This window comes from Apostichopus japonicus, chromosome 6, assembly GCF_037975245.1.
Source record: "Apostichopus japonicus isolate 1M-3 chromosome 6, ASM3797524v1, whole genome shotgun sequence".
Lineage (NCBI taxonomy): Eukaryota > Metazoa > Echinodermata > Holothuroidea > Aspidochirotida > Stichopodidae > Apostichopus > Apostichopus japonicus.
This window is the reverse complement of record NC_092566.1, coordinates 10,111,175-10,136,436: the sequence shown is the minus strand read 5'-3', so window position 1 is coordinate 10,136,436 and position 25,262 is coordinate 10,111,175. Positions and strand designations below refer to the sequence as shown.

Here is a 25,262-nt window from a genome sequence, read left to right as displayed (position 1 = left end):
CAGACTAAGTATAAATTGAGTTGTTTACAGGACAAGCTTGCTCTGTTCAAGCTAATAGCTTTTGTGTAAAATGTATATAAAGTATCAACTTGAATTGTCACCGCGCACATTATTTGCTCATCGTGCTCATTAAATGCCGAGCCCTTTGTCAGGTAGCGAGACAGTTTAAAATTATGAGAGTTTTAGTGAGATTTTTGTTTCATTTGTCGTCGACGACGGAACGGTTTGCCTCGAAGAGTAATTAAACATTATGTAGGTTGCATTTTAGTCATATCAGACAATGGGAGTCCCATTAAAGCCTCTTCCCTGATTCTCATTAAGCTCAATACTCTCGTTAGTGTATTCAATGTAGACATGTATTAAAAGCATGACTAAATGCAGAAGTTGATTGTTGATATATTACAGTATGTAAATGTCAAAGTCAAAAAGCAAAAATAGTCAGATAAAAAGTGAGTGATAGTCATGTTTCTATAAATGTACAGTAGCTATTTTGCTTTTCGTGGTAACTGTAAGCTATGCTTAACCGCTAGAATTATCCCTATTGGCTAAACTGGTAATGTTGTCAGTTCCTCAGTGCAGGCCTAAATTTATGTTAACGTGAATCCATTGTTATGTAAATTCTAATGACTCATGCAAAACATGTTTGATTGTCTTCTTATAAACAAAAGGATACCCTTGGATTGCCCTCAACATCCATCTGTCCTTGACGTATTGGGAATGCATTATTAACATGTAATTTTGTGGCCATAAAGGTGTCATGATTTCTTTTTTGAGTATTGTCTTGCATCAGTGGAACCTAATATAGTCTATGTTGTTGGACTATATTCCAGTAAACTTTACCTTAATAGCCTCAATTTTTTTTAATATCAGAGCATCATTTCTGAAAATTGAAAAGTGATACAGAAATATAGCCTGAACTGATAAACAGTGTCTCGTTAAGGGTCTACAACATAGACAAATTAATTCTGTGCCTGGAGTAATCCCTTAAGGGATATAAGTATGTATGTATGCAATGGGTCATTGTACATGTAATGTTACCAGCTGTAATAATCTAAATGTTATTCTGGGTGATAGATAATAGTTACTTTTCCAGCCATGACACTGTTTCTTTAATATGATCATGAAGATATGAACAGAAACAAAAAGGGGAAAAGTACAGGCAATTAACCCACTAGCCAAACAATGACATTGACACAAGACAGAAAAATCCCTTCGGCAAAGGGGAATCCTGTATTCTTACTCGTTTGCATCATTAGTGTACGAGGTTGAGAAATTCAGTTACCTTTCCCAATCAGCATCAATAATTAATCCCTGTAAGCCTATAAGAATGCTATCAAAATAGATGTTCCTAGCAGAAACTTGTGTAGTAGGAATACAACAGAATTAGTAAGTGTATTCATGGCATCGCTCCTTGTTATTTGAGTGGTCTTGTGCAAAACTACACTCCAGCGTGCCGTCTAAGGTCTAGCACAAAGTCATTACTGGTATCACGCCCATTATCCACAAAATCATTCGGCCAACGTTCCTTTCAATATGCTTCGGCTTTTCTTTGGAATAGTCTCCCAGAGCATGTCGAATGTGCTCAATATGTTAATAACTTTAAAACTGTACTCAAGACTCATATGTTTTCACGGTTGTAGTGTATTTATTTTGTGTACATGTTTTGTTTTGTGAACAGCGCATCAAGACTTTGTTGTGTGTTGCGCTTTATAAGAACTGTATTATTATTATTATTATTAAGAGTACAACAGCATGAGTATGAGTACAACAGCATGAGTATCAGTACAACAGCATCAGTATTAGTACAACAGCATGAGTAAAACAGCAGGAATAAAAGTAGAATTGTCCTTGGTATGAGTAGGATTAATGAAGAGCAACGATTTACTTTAAGCTGACCGTAACCTTTGAAGCAATCATTGTATTAGATTGGTTCTGATAGCGATTAACGGCATGCAGTATCACCACATAACCCTGTTTTCTGTGCACGTTTCTCTTTCTCTTCAGTTGTTAAACCGACCACCACCAAGTCTGGACATCCTCTGGGAGTCACAGATGAAGATGTGAAGATGTTCAAGGCAGCTCAGGACAAAGTCATGGAGGTAAAAATCATCATAGTGACGAAAAAAAACAATGAGAAATTTAACCATTTGCAAAGCAAATTTAGCTCATAAAAAAAATATGCAAAAGCTGTAGAAAAAAAACCCTCAAATAAAACAGCATAGCGCAGACTAAAATATTTATATTTTCCATGATTATTTTAAAACCAATGAAGCATTGCAATGTTTTTCTCCTCTTACCCAGACTCTGTTAAATTTCTAAGATGTCTGAGAGTTTTCTGACATGAATTTTTCAAGGGAATCCAACACATTTCCATTTCCATAAACCAAAATGCTGTTCAATTCAACAGCAATTACAGAGGGAGGGATATTATACAAAGTTAATTTAAAGAAAAAATTCTGGAAGGGCAAAAGACTTTTAGAAAAACACTAATTATTATTGGTGTGAAGGGAAGCTTGGTAGTTAGGAAGAGGGGAAGGAGGGGAGGGGGTGGGGGGTAAGGTAGGTGAGTGGGTTTGTTGGGCTATAGATGTCTTTTCATGGTTATGGCAAATACTTTCGTAGAAAAGCACACATGCAAAGAAGTACTAGAATATCAAGCAATCATTTTAACCAAGCAACGGCTGTACATGAATCATTATAGCAATGTACACACTTTGTGCTGCATAGTGCACCATTTCCTACAGAGTATAGCCCGTTTGTAAATCTGTTCGCTGGAGAATTTAAACGGTTGTTTAGTATTAATGCATTTGCAACATTCCTGGGATTCACACCTTGGGCAGGCCAACGTGCTTTTCATTATTCAGTCGATATAAAATTCAAAATAGGTGTTATATAGTGAAGCAGAATTGTCAGAGGGTTTTTATATAGTAATTTTACAAGTAAAATGAATGTAAATGGGTAAATTGTAAGTAAACGTATCTAGTTTACAGACCCTCTATGTCCGATGTCAAGTCACCCTGAACTAATGGGCATAATGCATCTCGTTTACAGGGGTTATCACTGCTTGTTAGTTTATTACGTAAATGCTAAAAACTTGTCGTCCTTTACCGAAGAGGTTATGGACAACAAACTTTAGAGAAAATACTACCTCCATTCCGTAGTTGGATCAGTTTAACACATAGCAGGTCAAATTCTCTGTTAAAACGCAGTTACAGTAACTTTGCTAAATGTGTGATGTCCACAGCCAATCTCTGCCAAGCTCACACGCACATACAGCCAAATCTCTTTTGCTTTACGTAAAAGTTTTTACCTACATCTACACGGCACCCTTTCCAAAAACCAGTTTTGTCATCAAGGTTGTAACATGAACAGTTCATAATGGGCAATTAACATTTGCTATTGATCAATGAAAGTCTCCATTTTACATCCTTCTCTCTCTTCTTAGATGATTAATGATAGCTTGGTGAGTAGTCAAATTAGGGTACTTAGCAGTTTTATTGGTGTTTGTGTTCTCCTGTAAAATGTGAAGGCAAAAAAAAAACAAAGTTACGGATGCATGAAATGGTGTAGAAGTAAGAAATGCATGCTCGTATGTGTGTTTGCTTTGAAAGTTCAATTGTCCCGTCCTGCATCCGTTGGCACAGTTTGGGCGGATCAGATGTCATGCACTATCGACCCAAAATATCACCATATTGAACGTCTCTAGTGGAGAGAGAAGTTCATCGTTGTTCGACACGTTTGACGGGTAAAGGATACATCAGATCTGAATTTGTTGTGGCGAGAAACTTTTCTTATCCATATAGAGTAGTGTTTAGAGGCGTGGGCTGAAAGCAGCACTTTACTGTGTTTTCCATTTACAATGTAGTTTCACCCTGTCCTAATTGATCCCTCCCAGGTGTCTTCTGATGGCTAGCCTTACAGTCACAGTATTACCAACTTGAGGTTACGGAAGATATGAATAATAAATAAATATGAATATTCAATAGATACGAGAGGTCAAAAAAACATCAGTCATTCTAATGCACTGTACATATATCAGACTCTGGTTTTAATGTGCACAGTTATTGTTTGAAAATTTTTAATAATGCAATGTCAACTAGCTGTTATCAAGCCAGAAGATGTAAAAACATAAAAGAGAAGTTAAATACTTTACAAACTTGTCCTGAAAATGATCGGGAATTCAAAGAAATGGCTCTGTAGGTATGTCACCTCAGCAATTAGCTGTATCGTTTTTAACCTTGTGTTTATAGTGTATTTGAGAGGAATTGCTTTAGAATGCCCAGATTCAGAAATACAACAGTTTAAGTTGTTTGTGTCTCTGGCTCTGAAATGTCTTGTGGAGTAAAAGTATATGCATGTAATTCTCTATATTTTGGATGTCTACTTTCCCAGTTCTATACACATGTAGAAATGTTAGCACTTTATCAAATTTGGCCCATTTTTTGTTGGGTGGATTTGTTTTTCTTAAAACCTTTTGACATTGGTTTGTTTAATGTCATGTCCATGTGCTTCACCACTTTGATAGATTTCTTCCGATAGACATATTTTTGCCGCTCACACATTTTGATTCAAGCTCAGGTTTTTGCCTAGAGTTGTAATACATATATAAATATGTATATATTTTTAATCACTTTCTTTCCCATTTGACTTGAAGGTCCTAATTTGGGGACTTTAAATCCAATGAAATCGATTGCAAATGGCAGCTGCCTTTTATTAGGGTTACTTTAATATGTCTCTCCTTTGAAAGCTTTAACCACCCTTTCTGGCATTTTATAAAAAAAATACCATCGATTCTACTAAGCCTTTGTCTTTGTACATTTCATATTTGTGACATGCATCGTGAGTTCTTAATGTGTAGTAGTACTTATTGTTTGGTTGCTTTTCATATTTCTATACATGTATGTTGTTTCAAAGTTTTTCATTGGCTTTTATCCCAGCCATATCCTCCCTCTCCCTCCCCCTCCCCCTCCCTCCTGTCCCCTTTTGCTTTACACAAAGATGTATATATGGCTTCCTTTTTGTTGTAACTTGCCTTAGGCATATAGCCTTAGCAGCAAAGCCTGTGTGTGTGTACTTAATGCCCTAGCTTGTAAACACAACATTTCAAGAAGGGGATTGTTGCCAGATGTCATATATAACATGTGGCTCCCCAGTTAAAGAAATGAGTATTGTTAGGTTCCTATTGATTTTGCTACAAGTGTTGGGAGTGGTCAAGGTCAATTTGGGTCAACAGAGTTCAAAACCTAAAAACTTTGTCAGTTAACATCTCAGTGGACATGTACTGCAACTAGTCTATATAGTCAGCGTAATGTTCTCATTGTTTTTGGTAGGATCAAAGCTCAATGGATGTCAGCAGATGACAACATGTGAAACTTACAAAAGCAATTCATCTTAAGAACTATAACTTGGGAAAAAGTTCTCATGTTTCACTTTGAATTTTTGGATTTTTATTTTTTAAAAGCAGCAGTTACTTGTATGTCAGTGAAAAAAAGTTAAGGGAAAGTGAAGGAGTGCATCTTATTAATTTGATCAATAATTGTATTAAAACACATCATTCAGTATGTTTATCAATATTGATGTATTTTGTACTGGCTGTAAGTAGCATATGCTGTATCATGCCCCCGATGCATCTCATTCTTCATGCATATCTACATACAAATGTTGCAATCATCACATTATTCGCTCTCTCCTTTCTCACCCTGCCCCCTTTTCCCAGTTCTCATGCGAGACTTTCCTTCCATGCTGTTCTTGCCTGTACTTGTCATTGGTAGATATCGTTGTTGTGTGCTGCTGTGTACAACATCAAATGTATATATGTGTATATATATATATAAGATGTTTATTATACTCATTTGCAGTCATTTGCAGTGTTGTCTGCGCTTGTAGACTATAGCACCCAGTGTGCAGCATTTATTTATTTATTTGTTTTGCCACAAAAGTACAAAGTGGAGGGAAGTCTTCCATAAAGCTTAAAAGCTTAACAATTTGAATTACATTATGTGATATGGAAGAACAGTGTTCTTTTATGACACAGTTTACATTCTTTGCACTCTTTGATATAAATGGATATGAATGCCAGTTCCATTTGTATCACCACCTATCAACCCTCCCTTCCCCTTGTGTTATCTACATATATGTGTGTATATATAACATAAATATCATGTATTTCTGGGGGAGGGGGAGGTGTCAGATGGGTGAAGAGTTTGGTATGAACAGCATCTAGCGAAAGTGTGAAGACACAAATACAACCATTTGTACTATTCACATTTTCATTTGATAACATGTTGTTTGGTACTTTAAAGATGCATTTAGCAATTCAGCAAGGTCTGGTGAGTACCATAAGCATACTCGACTGTTGAATGGCCGATACGTTATTTACTACTTACCAATGGGATCTGCTGCTTCCATACAAAATCTCATCAGAAGTGATGACATTAAGTCATAAAAAACAAAGATTTTTTATAAAATTAAAATTTAGCTGCTTTGAATGAATACTGTAGGTTAACTTGCTGATTTAGAGCATTTTGGTTCTATTCAGCTGAGTGTGCAAAAAGGGGCAGGGGGTGGGGTGTCAAGGGGTAGGCAGGATCTTCACCCCCATCGGCAGTCTGGGGGGGAAAATGTTCAGTCAGGGTACTTTTTCAAATTCAAAAGTATTCATTAGCACCACCTTGCATTTAGACCTACTTAACAGGTGTATATTGCAGAATGCACCATTTGTAAAATGTTTTAATCCACCTACATCCAGTCCATAAGATTCCATGCTAAGATGGTAAGAAAGCATGGCAAGAGTGATGCCCAATGAGAAAATTTGCAGCTAGAAAAATGACATTGGATTTTCTCTTTGTATCCATCTTGCATTGAATATTTCTTTGCATTGAGGCAATTGGTTCATCGAACAACCACTTATTACATCGTGGAAACATATCGTCAGCCCTGTTGCTACATTAACAAAACTGAAATTAGTTTCATGAGCACTTCATGAGTTAATTTGAGTATCATGGTTGTTAAGGGGTGTGTCTAATCTTTTTATGAGGTTAACTACAGTTTTTCACGGGAGTATCACAATCGTTTCCTTTGTTTTGGTGATTTTCAGGTAATATTATAAAATGATACGCACTCTGCACAGTTTATTTTCCTTTCAACTCGCAGCTTTCACGCAAATCAACGCTAATATCTCAACACCTTATAATAAAACCCATAGTTCAAAAAAAAAAAAAAAATCCACACACGCTTCTGCATGCTTTTTCTTGGTTTTTGGTTTATTTTTCAGCTAAATAGTAAATATATGAACTATTTACAGGAGACCAAAGGCGGTGATACCCAGCAGGGTGAGCCAGTCTCTCGTTCTCCTATGTGCATCGAGTTTGGACAATACGAGGTGCAAACATGGTATTCATCACCTTATCCGCAGGAGTATGCTAGGTAAGTCATCACAGTTACAGTAGCTATTAAATATATTTAAAAGAAACAATTGTTGAATTTTTTTTTTTTTTTTTAAATCTGGAAACTTTGTTGACATGATTGATACTCAAAAGGTAAAGCTTAGATGAACTTCATACTTGATATGAGCATCATGCACCTTTCTAACCACATGATTCCCATGTGTACATTTTGTGTTAAATGTTCTCATATGAAATGTGGCTAAGAGTCCCCAAGCCTGTTGACATTTCTGATTGTCACTCCTCTATTGTGTACGGTTGTCGTGGTTAACGCTAAGAATTGCCGAATAATGTGAAAGTAAAAGCTTATTAAGTAAAGTGACTATTCCTTTTGTCCTATCGACATGGTGCTTGAGCTGTATCAACTATGTGTAGACGTCCTAAACATTGTCAATACATGTATGACATGGCCAAGCCTATGACAGCATATGAGCAAATTTGAAACCAATTGTAAATGAAACTGAATGGGTTGTCTGTCATTTGACATACCAGTGGCGAAGTTTCTTAGCTATTGCAAAATAGCATTCTTTCCTAAAAATAGTTCAAACAGTCCATTTGGATTCGGTTGCAACAAGCTGCTTTCATTTTGTGTAATTAATTCATGGAATTGAAGGTCATAGACATTTGGATGGTTTAAGCACTTGTATTACTAATAACATCTAATTGATCTATTGATGTGGACACACAGTTTTGTAGTATGCAGTTAACATATATGTAAAGTAGAGATGTTTTAAATGTGGGAGTATATTATATATATATATATATCTATATATATATATATAAATAAATATATATGTTGGGACTAGTTGAGACTAGTGGAACACTAGTAGTTGTTACTCAGTTTCACGCATTGAGCGATTATCAGACAACTCTGATGATTTATATATATATATATATATATATATACATATATATTAATATATATATAAATATATACACATAAAGATCTGAACTTCTCATCATAAGCAAATACATTTATGTTTTTTTTTTTCCTTGACAGGTTACCTCACCTTTATCTGTGTGAGTTTTGCCTAAAGTACATGAAGAGCAGAAATATCCTCCAAAGACATAGAGTAAGTTTGAAATGCTTGAAAAAATAAAACATTCATTGATCTTGAACCTATTCACATTCTGAGGTTATGTTGCCTTGGGAACTTCAGAAATGGTAATAATCAAGAAGGTGGTCAAGGGGAACTAAGTCAGTTGTGGGGGGGGGGGGTTGGGGGGGTTGGGGGGATGTAAAGGATGATATGAGATATTCATCTTGATTTATTTACTGTCCAAGAAGACATTGTGTGCTAGTAAGCTTGCACGGTTTCGTGAAAACTTACAACCGGTTTTTCTCTAGCAAAAAACCGAATCTGGCTCAAAAACCGGTTTTTTCCCCCTCCCGAATTGCATTGAAAACATCCAAATCTCGATCGCTAAGATGCGTATTTTTGAAGCTTTACCAACAGCGTGTTCAAGTATGTTCGTTCGCAGTAAATTGTTAAAAATAAGAAGAATAAATTCAAGAAATGTTACTGCCTTCATGACTCTCATTTTATAACCCACGTTAACTAAACTGAAGTAAATATGTCGAAAAGAAATGTGTTGGTAAAATTTTTTCTTAAAGTTTTAATATCACGTACACGTATCGTTTGTCTTGTGTTTACTGTACTTCACGAAGTTCAAATTCGTGTTCAGAAAAAAAATATCACGTTCATGTTAAATGTTATATTATATGTTATATTTTCGGAGATGAGGGCCGAGCGTAAACACCATTATGACCAATTGGAGATCGTAAAAAAAATGCCTTACAATATGATTCATCCAATGAAGGTACCAAATTGCACGAGGCTCTAGCCATGTTCGCGGGTGGTATCTTGGCGGTAAATAAATTTCTCTTCAAGGAGTGAAGATAATTTACCGTCTACACTTTCAAGTACAAGTTGAAAAATATCGCTGGCAAAAGCGGGATTAGGTCGGCAAAGAATATAAATTGTTAACGTTTATGTTGGAAACATGTGTTCTTCAACGCAAACGAAAAACCAACTGAGAGACGCCTTGTCTGATAACTGATAAGAAGTAATGTTTAAAGGAAACTTACAAAGAAAATAAAATCTATTGGCGTACAAAGGAGAATTGTCCCAATAGCAACATCTGTAGTTTCCAGCCATGTATGCAACATTTTTACTCCTTTAATATTCCTTGACTCAAAGCCTGACGCCAGGTGTCTCTTGTGAATAATGGACTGTGATTGTTCTAATGTTACTTGTTGCATCTTAGTTGTTAAACTCAGAGACCCCCCCCCCCGTGATTGTTCTAAAGTTACTTGTTGCATCTTAGTTGTTAAACTCAGAATCCCCCCCCCCATGATTGTTCATTGTTCTAATGTTACTTGTTGCGTCTTAGTTGTTAAACTCCCAGAACCCCCCCCCCTCCTGCGACTGTACATGTCGTATGGTATTGTGGATTGCGCAATGTACCTTTCAAGTTTTAACGTTCATTTTTTGAACACGAACTGTGATCAATGTGTTTGAAAAGATTTTCTCCATATCCTCTACTATGAAATTGAAGTTGAATAATAAGAATAAAAGAAAGAGGACAAACAGGTCGGATATAACAATTTATTTTGAACTGCATCTCGTCATTTGAGTGTGTACCTCTCACAACTACTAACGTTGGCCACCAAGGTCAGTTCAATACTACAAGGTACCTAACTGATGCACGCATATATGGGCTGCATAGCCTAATGTTAGGCCTAGCTATCTACCCTCAAGCACTGGTTATGGCGTGTGCCGATCTTGGCTGACAATGTCGTCTTTCAGAAAAGCTTTCTCTTGTTACAATTTACTTTCATATTGCAAAAAGAACAGTAAATAGGAGAAACCAAAGTCAACAAACCTTGTTTTTTCCAGTATTTGCAAATCACATTTCGGTTTTTCCGGTTTTTTCGGTTTTTCGGTTTTTTTTAAATAAAAAATAGTACCGAAATTCGGTCGGAAAAAACCGGTTTCGGTACTAAAACCGGTTTACCGTGCAAGCCTATGTGCTAGTGGTATTTCTATATCTATACCTGGTGTTCAAGTTATCTTCAGTCACTGCAATGCTTCGTTAAAGCTAAATTGTTGATGACATCTACTCCTGAGTGCTGCAGGCCTTCATGTTAATGTTTATACTTTGTTCTAAACATTCTAATAACTCAACCAAAACATGTTCTATTAAAACTTTGAATATAAACACTCAACACCATTTGTCCTTGAGAACTGTGTGAATGTATACATTGCAAAGATATCATTTGAGCTCAGACAATCTCTTGTTTTCCCCTTTTGATTTTTTGTGTTCCATCTGAGGCCATTGACCCTAGTCGTCTTTTCACTAGACTATATCGTCCAGTCACATTAAAGGGTAATTTCTCAACAGAGTGAAAAGTGGGACATATAAATACAACCTGCACTGATATCAGTGGTTTCTATTGGTCTACAGCATATATATATCAAAATTATTCGTTTGCCTAATAGTCATCCTTAAATGCAACTGATTGCTACTGTATGTTGTCCAGAAGTTAGAAGACTACGACTTATGTACCTATGCATCTGCTTTGTCAGTTTTTGACCGTTACCTCATTATCAAACCTATTCTTGTAGCATACAAAGGTTGGATCTCTGTACTCTGCACTGGTCTGTTTGCAGCTGTACATGTATATCCATAGTTACAGTATTGGTCTGATATGAATTATGAATCATAACTGTACTGTCATTGTGCAACTTTCATTGAACAGACTAAAGATCCAAAGCTTTTACCCCCATGCCCCCCCCCACCCACTCCACCCCATCTCCCACTTCCTCTCTCAACAGACAATTCTTTCATCGTAGCAACTTTTTGGTTACCAGGTGTGTAGCCAGAAATAGAAAGTAGGGAGTACAATTTGTGTCGTGGGTTTCCAGGTCTTGGCCTGAGAGAGGTGTTGAAGTAAGGATATCCCCCCACCCCCTCTCCCTCCCTCCTTTGTCAAACAATTTATATTGAGAGTGCTTATATATGCAAAACTGGTACCATCTATTCTATCTTTACAAGAAGAACAATCATCGTTCGTTTCCCATCACTGTCTGGCTGTTTAAATAATGGACAGATAGGTCACTACCTAAACCCTGTTTGCTTTACCATATTGTGACCAAACCAAATGTCCTGGTCAGTTGTGTTGAGGAGAAGATGTGGTCATCTCTTGTCCTCATTCCGTCCAGTAGTTTCTTCTCAAACCGTCCGTCTCTCTCGTTCACAGACAAAGTGCAAATGGTTCCATCCTCCGGCCAACGAGATATATAGGAAGGACAATCTATCGGTGTTCGAAGTGGACGGAAACATCAGTAAAATCTATTGTCAGAATCTATGTCTCCTGGCAAAGCTCTTCTTAGATCACAAGACCCTCTACTACGACGTGGAACCGTTCTTATTCTATGTGCTAACAGTAAACGATAGCAAAGGTTGTCACCTTGTAGGGTATTTCTCTAAGGTTAGTCCTCAACAGATCTTTGTCAATTTGCTTCTGTGGTTTCATAGATCTGGAATAATGCCTCTCTTCAAACGTCTTATTATGCATCCAATTGGGGCTTGTTGATACAAAATAAAATCAAGAGGTTGCTAGATGGGATTCTCATGATAGTAAGTCTTTTAAATACTATACCAAGAGTACCATAAATGAGTCATGGTGCAAAGACAAATCGCAAGTTGTACCACCACTAGTTGACCTAGCTGTAGGTCAATTTGCTTCTGTGGTTTCATCGATCGGAATGATGCCTCTCTTCAAAGGTCTTAAATGGATTGGGGCTTGTTGATACAAAAAAACTCAAGAGGTTGCAAGATTGGATTCTCATGATAGTAAGTCTTTTAAATATCACAAGTACCATAAAGTGTGTCCTGGTGCGAAGACAAGTCGCAAGTTGGACCACCAGTAGTTGACCTAGTTGTAACTCATTCCAGTTGCACGGTATGTAACCAGGATAGTATCAGATTCAAAGCCCCTCTCTCCTGTCATCTTTCCTGATTTCATGACTTTAAATAAAATCTCTCCCTGGTTTTGATTCCCTCAGGAGAAGCATTGCCAACAAAAATACAATGTATCATGCATCATGACCTTACCAATGTACCAAAGAAAGGGATACGGCAGGTTTCTCATCGACTTCAGTAAGTGTCAATCTACACATCTACGTTCATCTCTTCAATACTTCCTGCTCGTTCTATTTCTTTAATAGTGGATTTGCATGATAATTCTGTACCTTTTTCAAGGAGAGAAGCAAGCATAATGCCTGAGAATTTGTTCAACTTGATGCCTTAAGAAAGAAACGTCAGGCCCTCTGACTTTTACACATTTTTAAGTTTTTTGCCTTAGACGGAAAATGCAGGGGTGTATTTACATTGCTTCAAGTCTGGTAAAGAGAGTAGGTACATGTACCCAACATTGTAGTAGCAACAAGGGTATATTGAACTGCAACATTAAACATAAAAAGCAGACAATTCTAAATTGTAAAACTGTTCTTGCTTGTGATTTTGACAAGATTTGCAACCCCTGCTTTGACGTCTTCACTCATGCTAACGGGTAATAATTTACGTCTAAAGATTAAAGTTCGCTCAACCAGACTAGAATAGAATTGGACAGCTGAGCAAAAGCAAAATGTTTTTATCTGTCACGAAAAACGCTTTTCAGTTATCATTGATGGAAATCACTGCGGTTAAAATGATGCTGTACGAAATTAATTACATTGGCCATTTGCACTATAGGCTGCCTAATGATGCCATTTCCTGCCTTTTCTATTCGCCTCTTCCCTTTCGTTGAGAATGCTTGTTGTGAGAGCTTTCTGTGTTTGCTTGAGCTCAGCAGTTTGCCTGCAACATGAGCTACAAATTTGCCCTGTATAAAAGAAAGACAAAAATAAAAACACAGAAATTGATATATGCAATAAGTTGTAATCTCTGCCATAAGCAATTCAACCTTGCTATGAAGATGAATTTGCTTTTCCTGAAGAGGCTTTGAGAAGAAAGCGGAGATTATTCAAAATCCTTCTTGTTGTGCAAACAGATCTCCATGTTGCATGCTAAGATGCAGCGTGCAACCAACAATCGTTATCAGATAACAAAAGTGTGAAATTTCATCCTAGATGTAGAGTTCAAGGTGGTATCCGAATGTGTTTGGGTGAAAGAGACCTACTTTTCACTCTATGCAACAGGTATCATAGGGCATCTGTGTGCATGTCATATGGGATATTGATACCATAAAACTTAAGCAGATAAATAATTTCAACTTTTCTGACCTTAGAGAAATAGAGGCAATCATTACTGTGGTATTTTTGTGACTATTATTAGTCTCAAGTTTTGAAAGTTCCAAAGGCAGATGTAGATTTTTTTTTTATTGTTGTCAATCTTACTTTAAAAATGCAGAACCACTTTTAATGTGTGATACATGTATATTTTTTGTGCTTGTAATAGGTTACCTCTTATCAAGGAGAGAGGGGCAGACGGGTACCCCAGAGAAACCCTTATCGGACTTGGGCAAAGTCAGCTACAACTCTTATTGGAAAAGTGTCATCCTGGAGTATCTATATCGTAATCAACATTCTAAGACCATTACGGTTAAAGGTAAGGACACCTTCCCCCACAGCAGTTGTAGGATTAGCAATCCAGCCATGGACTTGTTCACAGGAATGTTTTAAAGCAACTAAAAATGTGGAACGTCCCAAATATTTGCGTTTTTTGGTACAGATCATGCGAAGTATCTCTTTCCCTCAGATACACAGTGAAGATTAATTCTCAACCTATAAACTAGATCATCTGTAGTATCTATTCCCTTACGTGACAATTCACTGGATGTAACAGCATTATCATCACATAGTAACATGGTAACGGTCTTCATGTTAGGAGAAGAGGGTTGAGAGTTTGAGTCGTTTTGGATTTTCCTCACCGGGCTGTATTTTTCTTAAAAAGCACCCCCGATGTCACTATATAGTTTATTCAGTGTAACATAACTTAAAAGTCTCCCAAGCATTGTTTTCTTCCTTGACTAGGCTAGTTTGTGTCTGACACATAACACACTGAGCCAACACAATTATTATTGAGGACAAAGTATATATTTAGAAGTGAATCATAACCTGAATAGTGGTTATCAACAGTGGCATGTTGATTACAACCCGAGCAAAGGAGAGGTTATATAAGGACTGGATAGCTCAGTTTGTACAGGAGTACAAGAGTTTGTAGAGACTTGTATATCCTCAGTTCACCGGCTGAAATCCCATTCCAGCCGATACTTTTCATCGTTCCTCAATATCTATAAATTATGTTATTGGTTTGCATCATTAATGTGAGAACATACATTTGAGACGTATAAAAACAGAAAAAACATTGTGAACCTAACCATAGGTATTTTCATAACGGTTATACATCATCAGGGGGGTAGGAAGCTTCCAAAAAGTTGGGGGGGGGAACAACATCAGAGGGGCACTTTCTCATACCACAACCACCACTCGTTTTGCTATAAACTGATATGATGTGAGATGTGTTAGTATGCTATCAATACTATTTATTGAGATTGTTTATTGTTAACTGTGCTACAAAAAGATATGGGATGCCATTATAAAAATAGCATGTACAGACTAAAAATAAATAATTAAAATAAAATATTAAAATAAACAAAGGCTTAAGATATCCAAAAGACAGTTCTTCATCAAAGGGGGACATTTTATTTGCCAGTAGGGCACATTGCTATTTTGGAAAAAGTGGGAGGGGCACATGCCCCCAGTGCCCCCTTGGCTCCTACCCCCCTGTACATCACCTAGTCCATTTGACATGTATGTAAGATGTGGACAGAGGTATTCAAGTTAACAATTATATATGCCAGGATGGTTAGGTTTTGTTTCTCTGTTATCATTCTTTTCAATCTTTTAAGAACATAAATTTATGCGCATTCTTTTCAGAGAATGGTCTCCTTGAGGTGAATGATAGCTATGTCCTCACTATACCGATCTACGAATACACCTCGAAATGTCATATTTTTCAATACGACAGCCTCATGTTGGAAAGCTAGTACTAGATGATATTTATGTGCTGTTTTTGTTTGTCGTCCTTTTCCTTTTGTAGCAATCAGCAGAGCGACCGGAATGTGGCCGCACGACATAGCATCTACCTTACAAACTCTAAATATGATAGGTTTAAATGGAGACAAGTAAGTTCACGATCTTTGTATGCGGTAGTCAGTTGCTTACCTTATAGCAGCTACCGTACAAATTCTTGATACGATAGGGGTTAAATGGAGACGAGTTAAGTTAGTCTTCATTCTTGTACACGATAGAAGAGTCTTTGCTTTCATTGTGGAGGTTAGTACTGTAGAACAGAGCTGTGGTTATAACAACTTACTTGATGTAGTCTCTGGTAGTCCATCCCGATGTTGTCACACAACAGTGTTGTACAAGGAACTTGCACACAGAATTCCAGGGCTTCTTATTGAGCTTGGTCGTTGGAGCATGCAGTCACTTAAGATTGAGTGAGAGTGCATTCAATGCTGCTTGAGTTAGGGTTATTGAGTATCATGTGAATGTCAATGTCACTACAGTGAATGGTAAAGTGACTTTTGTCACCTTGTACAGTATAGAAAACATTCACCGCTGTAACAAGTCATTTAAAGTATAGCACTTATTGGATGATAGGTTTTATTTTTAACATAACATATTTGTGAAATAGAAAATTGCACATACAGCATTGTAACAAACAGTGGGGGTAAAAATTTGTTGAAAGGGCAGGGCAGGCAAGAAGAGGGAGGGGGGGGTCGGGCTGCCCTGTCAAACAGCAAGTCTAAGGTACTGGGCCATCTGCCATATATCTTGTGTAGAACATTCACAAGTATAGACAGTGATACAATCGCATTTTTACAACTACACTAGTTAAAAGAGGTCGTACAATTAATGCAATTGGAGTTCAATCGGGACGCAAGCTTTCTTTACGGGACGCAAACTTTTGGGGGGGGGGCTTGCATCCCTGGGATGCAAATTGTTTTCTCTAGTTACATTACTGACATAGATTGGAATTTGCACAGTCCAATAAATTTAGAATTTAGAAGTATGAGAAATTCAATAAACCGACTGCAACCAACTATGATAACTCCTATTCACCATTACTCAGCAGAGTGGTCCTGAAAATAAGAACCAAAGTCTTATGGAAGCACATGGAGAAGCTGGAGAAATTTAAGGAGAAAAGGCTGGACTTGGATCAAGATAGTCTGAGGTGGACACCACTAGTGGTCAGTGGCAGTGCGGTCCTAGAGGAGGAGTTGGAGGTCAAGAGAGAGGTATTTTAAAGCAACTGTCCTTGTTGGCAAAGAAGAGCAGAATACTGTAAAGTTAAGGTTGGGGAAGGGGGAGGGGGTGGGGATAGAATAGGCAGTGAATGATGCAAGATTGTATGTTTGGGTGAAGGATGCACTGCTTTTGACACCCCACAGATGTACAACATGTTCTGCATACTAGAAATTGGCAAAAATTAAAAGTTCAAAATCAAACAAAGCCCTGACATGTCTTGACATGAAGATAGCAAATCAGTAAAAAGTGATAACGTCTTTTTGTTCAGATAAGTAACTGATTGATGGTCTTGCTGGAAATAAAGAACTCTGGATGGTGTAAAAAGAAGAAAAATTGAGTTCAAAGATAATTCTGCCCTTCTTCCTGTTGGCTATTGTGCATTGCAGTACAAGAAAGTTGCAGTGCCAATCCAATAATGTATTCTGTTACTTTCCAATGGAACATCGTCATTTAGAAGTTTGCACATAATCTGGCTAATGCCGAACTTAGAAAGTCACCATGAACTCTGTAAACAGGGAATACTTTGTCCAGTATTGCATAGCAAAATACTCAGCAAAGATGGTTTAAATGGCTACACAAGTCCAAAGATTTATAGCAGGGTTTTTTTTACACAGAATCCGTAGTATATTATAAGGCAAATGCTTCAGAGCTCTCAAAACTGCTAAACAATAGTTGAATAAGGGGTTAATAAACGGTCTAGCGTGCGTTACTCACAGGATTAATGCACGATCGGGGGATAATGCAAGCGATGCACGAGGGCGGAGCCCGAGTGCATCCAGCGATAGCATTAACACCCGGAGTGCATTAATCATGTGAGGAACGCACGCTAGACCGTTGATTAACCCCGTTCATTCATACACTACCATTTGTGTGGGGGAAAAATCATAAAACAAAACATTTTTGGTTACATATAACCAAAGATTTATTAAAGTGATGCCCCGTAATTTTACCGTGCGTTACTCACAGGATTAACCACGGTCAGCTGACCTGAATGGACCAATAGGATTTAGGAATCTTTACTAAGTATGAATGAACACTATATTATTGCCCGGTAATTGCAAGGAACATTGCGGTTTGCATTTGGTACAATCAAAATTAAAAATTTTTAATGAAGTGAGCATTAACGATTATTTCTGATATAATGTATTTATCTGTGACAGATGTTGCACGGAACATTGCCGTTTCGCAATTGGTAAAATTAAAATTTTTAATGAGTGAGCATTAACGATTATTTCTGATATAATGTATTTATCTGTGACAGATGTTGTTGACATAGTCATCTTTCAGTGGTTCATATGATATGGAAGTAAATTCCGGTTTCGTCTCCTCGTCAGATATTGGTTGGATCAGATGAGGAGCTGAGAAATAAGTTTATTGAACCACGTTCCTCAAAGTCGTTCCAGACGTTGAAGAAGTTAGATGTTTAATTGTCACATTGCTTCCGATACTGAAATTGATCAACAACTGTAATGGCAACTTGATGTATTTTTGTCCTTCAAGTTTGTCACCTCTTCTCTCCCCCATCCCCCCCCCACCCTGTACTTAAACATTTACGGAGATAATAGTCAGAAAATTGCTGTAGAATCGTAGCAAAATAGCTGGCGGGTAGGTTAGTCGAGAATGGTCTTCTGTCCTTCACAAAGCTGTACAGTAATTCTATGACCATTCAGGACTTAAGTTTTCATGACTTCCAAAACTTGACCTATCATACCATTTTCTCATTTTTTGCCTGATGACAGGTACAAAAGATGGGAACTTTAATGAGTGACATGGCCAAAGATGGTATGGCCCCACCGGATCTTTTCAGTGATCTACCCATCGTCAGAGCACCACCACCAAAGAAGGTTAGTTCTTCTCCCCCCCCCCTCCCTTTTTTTCTTTTTGTCATGTCAATATAGATGAAAGAAGCAATGGGGGATGTTAATATTGACCAATCAGGGAGAGATATAGTGGTTCTCTTCAGTTGTGTTACAAAAAAAGATTCGTTTGGGTCGGGCACATGCAAACTCGATCCGTAGATGTGAATGGTCTTGAAACCAGCACAAACTATGCCGCACAAACACACTGCTGTGATTAGTTATAGTATACAAAAGAAAAATTGCAAAGAGCCCCAATAACAATCTGTGTGGGGTCTGAAAATAAATTGGTGACTGGATAATAGCGAAGCTGCAAAAACATTTTGAACAGGTAGGCACTTGTGTGACTTACAAAAATGTCATTGGAGTAGCTAGTAGCTTGTAGGAAGGCAGTAGCTAGTTTGAGTCTAGGTTAAATGGTGTGCAGTGTGCTGAGAGCAACAGGATATATCTGAAGTAGTTTTTGAAGAGGAAAAGAAGCTCATGAGTTATATTTACGTAAGGGAAATGTCTTCAGCATTATCTTGTTCATCTTCGTAAGAAGCAAAGGAAGTGAAACAAACAAAGGACACATTTGACTCCTTTAATTTGACAAGCTGGTCATAGGGGTGTAGGTCAGTCAAAGGTGGGGTTTTCTACATGTTCTTTAACATCAATATTGTCATTTTCTGTAAGCGTTGGGTCATGCTCTAAGGGTTCATATAGAGTATGATAAAACTCTTTATAAAATAATATTTTTCTATAATACTAATAAAAATCATTCCATCATTCGGTCACCCTGTCATCCCATGAACCCTCGGTCATACTCATAAGATTTTGTTAAGTTTCATGGGCTAGTTTTTGTTTTGTTGGTTGTTAATGGTCATTTTTCGGTCAATATTGGACGTCACACTTTGAAAACACTGTAAACAGCATAGCTCAACAAGCAGAGCTTGAATTAAACTTCATACATAGTGTTCAGTCCCCCTTGATTTAATAATACAGTTTACCTATGAATCGTTGGATTGAAGTCAGTTGTCATGTTATGTCAATGGGAATGGCCCGGGGGGGGGAGGGGGTGGGAATGGGGGATGCTGTGAAAAGTTGCAACTCTTACAAATGTGTATTTCAGAAGGTTGGTTCATGCAAAGCTAATAACTGTATTGTTTTGGTGGATAACAACAGTCATTTGAAGTTATTACAGAGGTCAAACCAGTCTTGGCCTTCAGTTTATCCAGGTAGGAAAGGGACGTACAAATCCTTTGGACAAAACCATAGTGCAAGACAAAATATAGAATTTGCTGTTGCTCTGGCGTCCTTCATTAGTTGGCGGCAGTGAATGAGTTGTACACAGAAGCAATTTCATATCCTCCAGTAAGAGGAAATGATATCTGTTTATTTTTTAGCTAAAAGCACTTTCCCATTCATGGCCCCCAATGCTACAGCATCCCTGCTCTTTAGCAACAATATTTTTTCTCTGCGTGTTTGTATTTGAAACTGAGATGGCTTTTAAGGTGGCATGGGTTAAAATATAAACAGAAGCACTCACAGAAGCCTTTTCAATTATGGCTCCTTGCGAGCAAATGGACGTGTGAGAGTATTAACTTGTATCGATGCCCTAGATAGGTTGTGGCGCGGAAACCATGAAATTTAAGGCCTGATTATGTTAGATAGCTATCAACACAGAAAATGGAACAGACATTAATGCATAATAACAAGACATACTTTCATAACACTTAACCTGAAGTACTCTTGCTTCCTGAGAAAACACTTAGAATTGCCATCCTTTGATAACAGAGTGATTTTCACGATGATCCTATCCTGTGGTTGTACTTATTAGACCTTCCTTTGCAAAATAAAACAAAAACTTAAAGATTGTTTTTTTTTTTTTATTCCAAGCTGGTAAACATTTAAAGAAGTTTTTGAAGTTATGCTCTCATAGTCCTATGTCTACTCTTTATGGGTCGTTAAAACTTTAATCTTGTATTCTAAAACGTCTTCTAAAGTGCAAAGTGAGACCTGCAAATGTCAAAAGCTATTTGATTGGAATTCATTATTATGCCTTCACTTTTTTGTTCTGTGTTCTGTCGTTAACCTCTATGTTTGAGCCTTTTGTATTGCCATGCATGCAAAGTGTGGTTTTTAAAATGGACAATATCTAGACCGATGATAAATCGTATTGCCTTAGATGTCGAACTTTCCAGGAGTATCGCATTGCATATTCATTTTATGAATATGCAGTATGCAAGTCATTCAACATTCATTCCTCAGTATAAAGTTGATGAGGTCGAGCATCAATGGATTAGATCAATATTGTTTGCTCTAGAAATTAATGTATCCTCCATACAAAATGTACTACTTGTTAATCCTATAGCAGGGTGCACTTAAAGCAAAACAGGTCACATGTTATGCCTTTTGAGATCATTTTTAAACCGCTTACCGTGTGTAAGAGTTCATTTATAATTTTTTTGGGGTCTCACGTTTAACGAAGAGAGATAAACGAAAGCATGAGGGAAGGGGTAGCAATAGTTCCTTAATCCCTGACAATGTTTCCTCCTCATTTTGGTCATGTTGTTGATGTTGAGCAAATCTTTGTCCCTCCATACCCCCTAACAGCTGCCTGCCTTACACCAACTGCAGAAGGAGTGCAGTGAGAGTGCTGAAATATCGCCCCCAGAATTAACCAAGGAGGTTAGAGCGTCAGCTTTGTGTACCTTTGTTGTATCTCTTTCCGGGCTTTGTACATGGTGGTGGTAGATTTGAAACCACAGCTTTTGGACTTTTTATCATCACGTGTCTCCAACACATTTCTTCTGTATTTATTGATAAAGATCTAAAAAAACTTTAAAACAAATTTTAAAGCAAAGAAAAACAAAAGAGACAGGATGGGAAATATCATTATTAAAAATGATATTTGCTACCACTGTTTGAATTTTTTTCTCATTGTTCAGAAATTTAATTTTGTTTTTTCTTCAATCTTCAATGTGGAGAAAACTAAAAAGAGAAAAAAAAACCGAATGTCAGAGAGACCAAAAGTGGATTTCAAACACATCATGTATGACGCCTGCTTTTCCCCCCCTCTGTTCTTTGCATGCGTCTCCCTGTTGGTGTGCGGGTCTCATTGGCTGCCTGCAGAGGGCATCATGTCGCTTACATTAACTGCACGTGGTTTAGTAGTTTTTTACAGATTTTAGCACCTTCTCGATGTGCCCGTGGTTTTCATTCTCTGTGACTGTAGAGCACATTATGTTCAGATTAATTAATTGCTTGTACATGGTGTGTTAGAATGTCAGCAGAATCTTCATTTTGTTTCCAACTTTTTCCATATTTTTTCTTTTTCCACCTGTTCACTTGTTTAACCTGCACTTTGATGCATCTTGATAGCATTGTTTTTGTGGACAATTTAACCCCAACAGCTGTCCAGTTTTGGTGCCCACACAACTTTGTAGTTAGTGAGTGTCAATGACAAGAACTAATCCTTTTCATTTTTCTTTGATTCTTTTTAGTTAGTCACTGCTCATAGCTTTAGCCAAATCAACTTTTTTTTCTTCTTTTTTGTGCGTTTGGTGATCGTCGTAAATATCAAACCTTTTCGAGTATTATCCATTGAACTGAGATTGTAATTGATCCAAGGAAGACTTCAAGCCTGGAGTATTTCACCAAGTGAAGGTTAATACTGAGGAAGTAATTTTGGTTTTATCCCTCCATATTTCTTCCCCCAGACATTTTTTTCATATTATATTTATTTATATCATGCATAAAACCGCAGCATATTGGAAATCTCCAAAAGTTGACTGGTCAAGTAAACAAACTCAAATTTCAAATAGTTCTTCCCTTACCCCTGACCAGTTGATATAAAAAAAACAAGAGCAGCAGGAATGTTGATTTTTTTCGAGGAATTTAATCATCGTTTGTGGACTAGTAGCAAAGAGCTGTCGGATGTATATGAAGCTCTACCTGACTCCTGGCGACTTTTGCAGTATGATGACATTCCTGTAACAGATTTAAAATTGTTCTTCCAGTTATGGAGGAAAGCAGAGGAGGAATGCTTCCAAAATATGTCAGTGAAAATTTTGTTAAGGATTTTTCTGGTTTTGTGTCCATGAAAAGAACTCTGACCAATATATATATACTGTAGAAGAGATGTGTAGTTTGGTGAATAGTGCACAAGCTTTTAGGGGGGAGGGGGTGTTTCCACTTTATTATATTACCTATTTGGGGTACTTAGTTACATTGCAATCTGAAATTTGATGTAAACAACTGGTTGTCTATCGGACGACTATCCATAGCTGATTTTGGTTGTCAGAAATGAAATTTGGTTGTCTTGGACGCCCAGACTACTGTTGTCTTGGTAACACTTGCAATTTTGTAGCTACAACCTTAACTGTCTAGTACCTGACAGTGTGTTACTACATGGTGATCAAGCAGTCCTACCATACTGTCTTACTCAGGACAGTTGCAGTGTCTTCTAGCTACTCCTACTCACCCCCCTCCCCTCCACTCTCTCCCCTCCCCTCCTCTGCCCTCCCCTCCCTCAAATGGCAGTATCATTATCAGGATGCATTTTCTGAGAATTCTTTAGGAATTTTGTAGTTTTTACCTTTTAGGACACTTTTGTGTGTATTTTGGTTAACTTTGTATGCTATTGTATGTTTGTTTAAATCTTCTTTGACACTCCTAGACCCCCCCCCCCCCAGCCCGAGTCAAATTTCGATTCAAAGAATGAAGAAAACATACAAATTCTGAAAAATTTGGATTTGCTTTATGCAGGTGAAAATAGCAAATTTGAAAAGGATTTTGGCAAGTTTGTAGCATGAAATGGAATCATTACTTGCTCCTTATTAGATGAAAAGAAATATGTAAGAGGAGAATGCATAATTTGCTATTTCATTTGCAATCTCATTTTGAGTAATATTTAGTAGGTCGGGCAAGCTGGAAAGAAGCTGACGATCAAACACCAAAAACAAAAATTCTTTTCATTCTGTATTACCTCTGCACTGTAACGGGGATGTTCTTCAGATATTTGAATAAAGGCCAATTATGCTTAACATACTGATATTCCATAAAATACCCTCATCCTCATCCCCCCCCCCTTCATTTGTAAACTAACTTGAGTTTTAAGGACAGAGCATAAACTACTATGATTTAAAAGGCAAGTATCTTGAAACGTTACAAAGTTATGGAAATGTGACCTGCACTACAAGCTTTCATTTGTTGCAGGACTACCACATATATAAAAATTATGGCCTGACTACTCTGCTTTGCAAAAGCATCCTTCAACTTTTTGTGTTTTGCTTCCCAGTTAAGTCTTTCCTTTTCAGCATTTTGATGGACTTGACCCTCAAAAACCTAATAACTTAAGAACCACTTTGCGTTGCACTGTTTTGACTTGATATCACCCATTGCATGACTGTATCTTGTGTCCTTCTTGTGCGGAAGAAATGGGAATTTTTGCAATTTGATGAAAACTTCCAAAATAAGAAAATACAGTGCATATTTTAGTTTACATGCACATCGATACTCTGGTAGAAGGAAATATTGCTTGAAGGTCTTGTCTTTCTCTGTAGAGCTCTCGAAGAGAGAGACTAACGTGAGTTTTATGGAAGGATCTTCTTCAAAGACAAACCGACAGAGTGTAGTAAAGGCGAAGAGATGCACCTTGCCGTCACTTTAGCAGTAACATGCTGGACAACACATAAAGCACTTAGCCAAAACAAACACTGCAGCAATACTGTATCAATATCAAACAATAGAGATGATCTGTGCAGACCAGCAGTGCCTATTGTGTGAAACTGCAGAGAACAAAAGGTTTATTGTCCTATGCAGCCTGACTACAGTGATGCTGCAGCCTTTCTCAGTGTGCTTCATTTGAAACAGTGCATATAAATCTAATTGTGCAGGTACAGATGAGCAGAAAAACAAAAAGTTTGATTATCTTGTTAGCCGTAGAAGAAGATCCTACCAGGATTGAAACTCACACTATATATATATAAATATAGATTTATATGTATCGATATATATATATTAATATATATATGTATGTATATGTATGTATGTATATATATATATATATATATATAGATTTATATATATATATATATATATATATATGTATGTATACATATATATATAGATATATATTTATATGTATGTATATATATATATATATATAATGTATGTGTATATATATATACTATGTATGTATGAATATATATATATATTTATATATATATATATATAGATATATATATATATATATATATATATAGATATATATATATAGATATATATAGGTATATGTTTATATGTATAGATATTTTAAAGTACACAGGATGTTTTACTGCATAAGTAGGATGTTTACAGTTTTCTCCTACGTTTGGGTTTTCATCTTTTAGGGGATTTAAAGAACATATATTCGATTCTGTTCACACCATCATAAGCTGTTTGTTGCAACTTATTGCAGCTTTCTGAGGGCTATTTCCTATTTGATACTAGAAGTCCTAGTAAGAATGTTGATCATGATTTTTACTTATGAAGTTTCATTTCAAATAATGAAGTATTGCAGTTTTGCATGTGATTTTTCATACAGATACGACCAAAACATCTGTACAACAACAGTTTGAGAAAGAAACAAATTAATAAGTTACTCCCTCATTAAACTT

At 37.0% G+C, this 25,262-nt stretch overlaps 1 protein-coding gene across 12 annotated transcripts in view; it reads left to right on the top strand.

Annotated features, from left to right (window-relative positions):
• LOC139968943 (uncharacterized) overlaps positions 1–25,262 on the top strand; it is a 74,115-nt gene that overhangs the window by 39,260 nt on the left and 9,593 nt on the right. For 7 of the 12 annotated variants that reach the window (XM_071973569.1, XM_071973574.1, XM_071973572.1 and 4 more), the window contains 11 exons: positions 2,005–2,099; positions 3,446–3,463; positions 7,274–7,425; positions 8,443–8,515; positions 11,707–11,937; positions 12,515–12,608; positions 13,908–14,057; positions 15,552–15,636; positions 16,590–16,755; positions 18,505–18,609; positions 21,217–21,291. In XM_071973569.1, coding sequence (XP_071829670.1) covers positions 2,005–2,099; positions 3,446–3,463; positions 7,274–7,425; positions 8,443–8,515; positions 11,707–11,937; positions 12,515–12,608; positions 13,908–14,057; positions 15,552–15,636; positions 16,590–16,755; positions 18,505–18,609; positions 21,217–21,291 — 1,244 coding nt within the window. The remainder of the gene's footprint in view (positions 1–2,004; positions 2,100–3,445; positions 3,464–7,273; positions 7,426–8,442; positions 8,516–11,706; positions 11,938–12,514; positions 12,609–13,907; positions 14,058–15,551; positions 15,637–16,589; positions 16,756–18,504; positions 18,610–21,216; positions 21,292–25,262) is intronic. The other 5 variants (XM_071973577.1, XM_071973575.1, XM_071973576.1 and 2 more) reach the window with 5 other exon arrangements.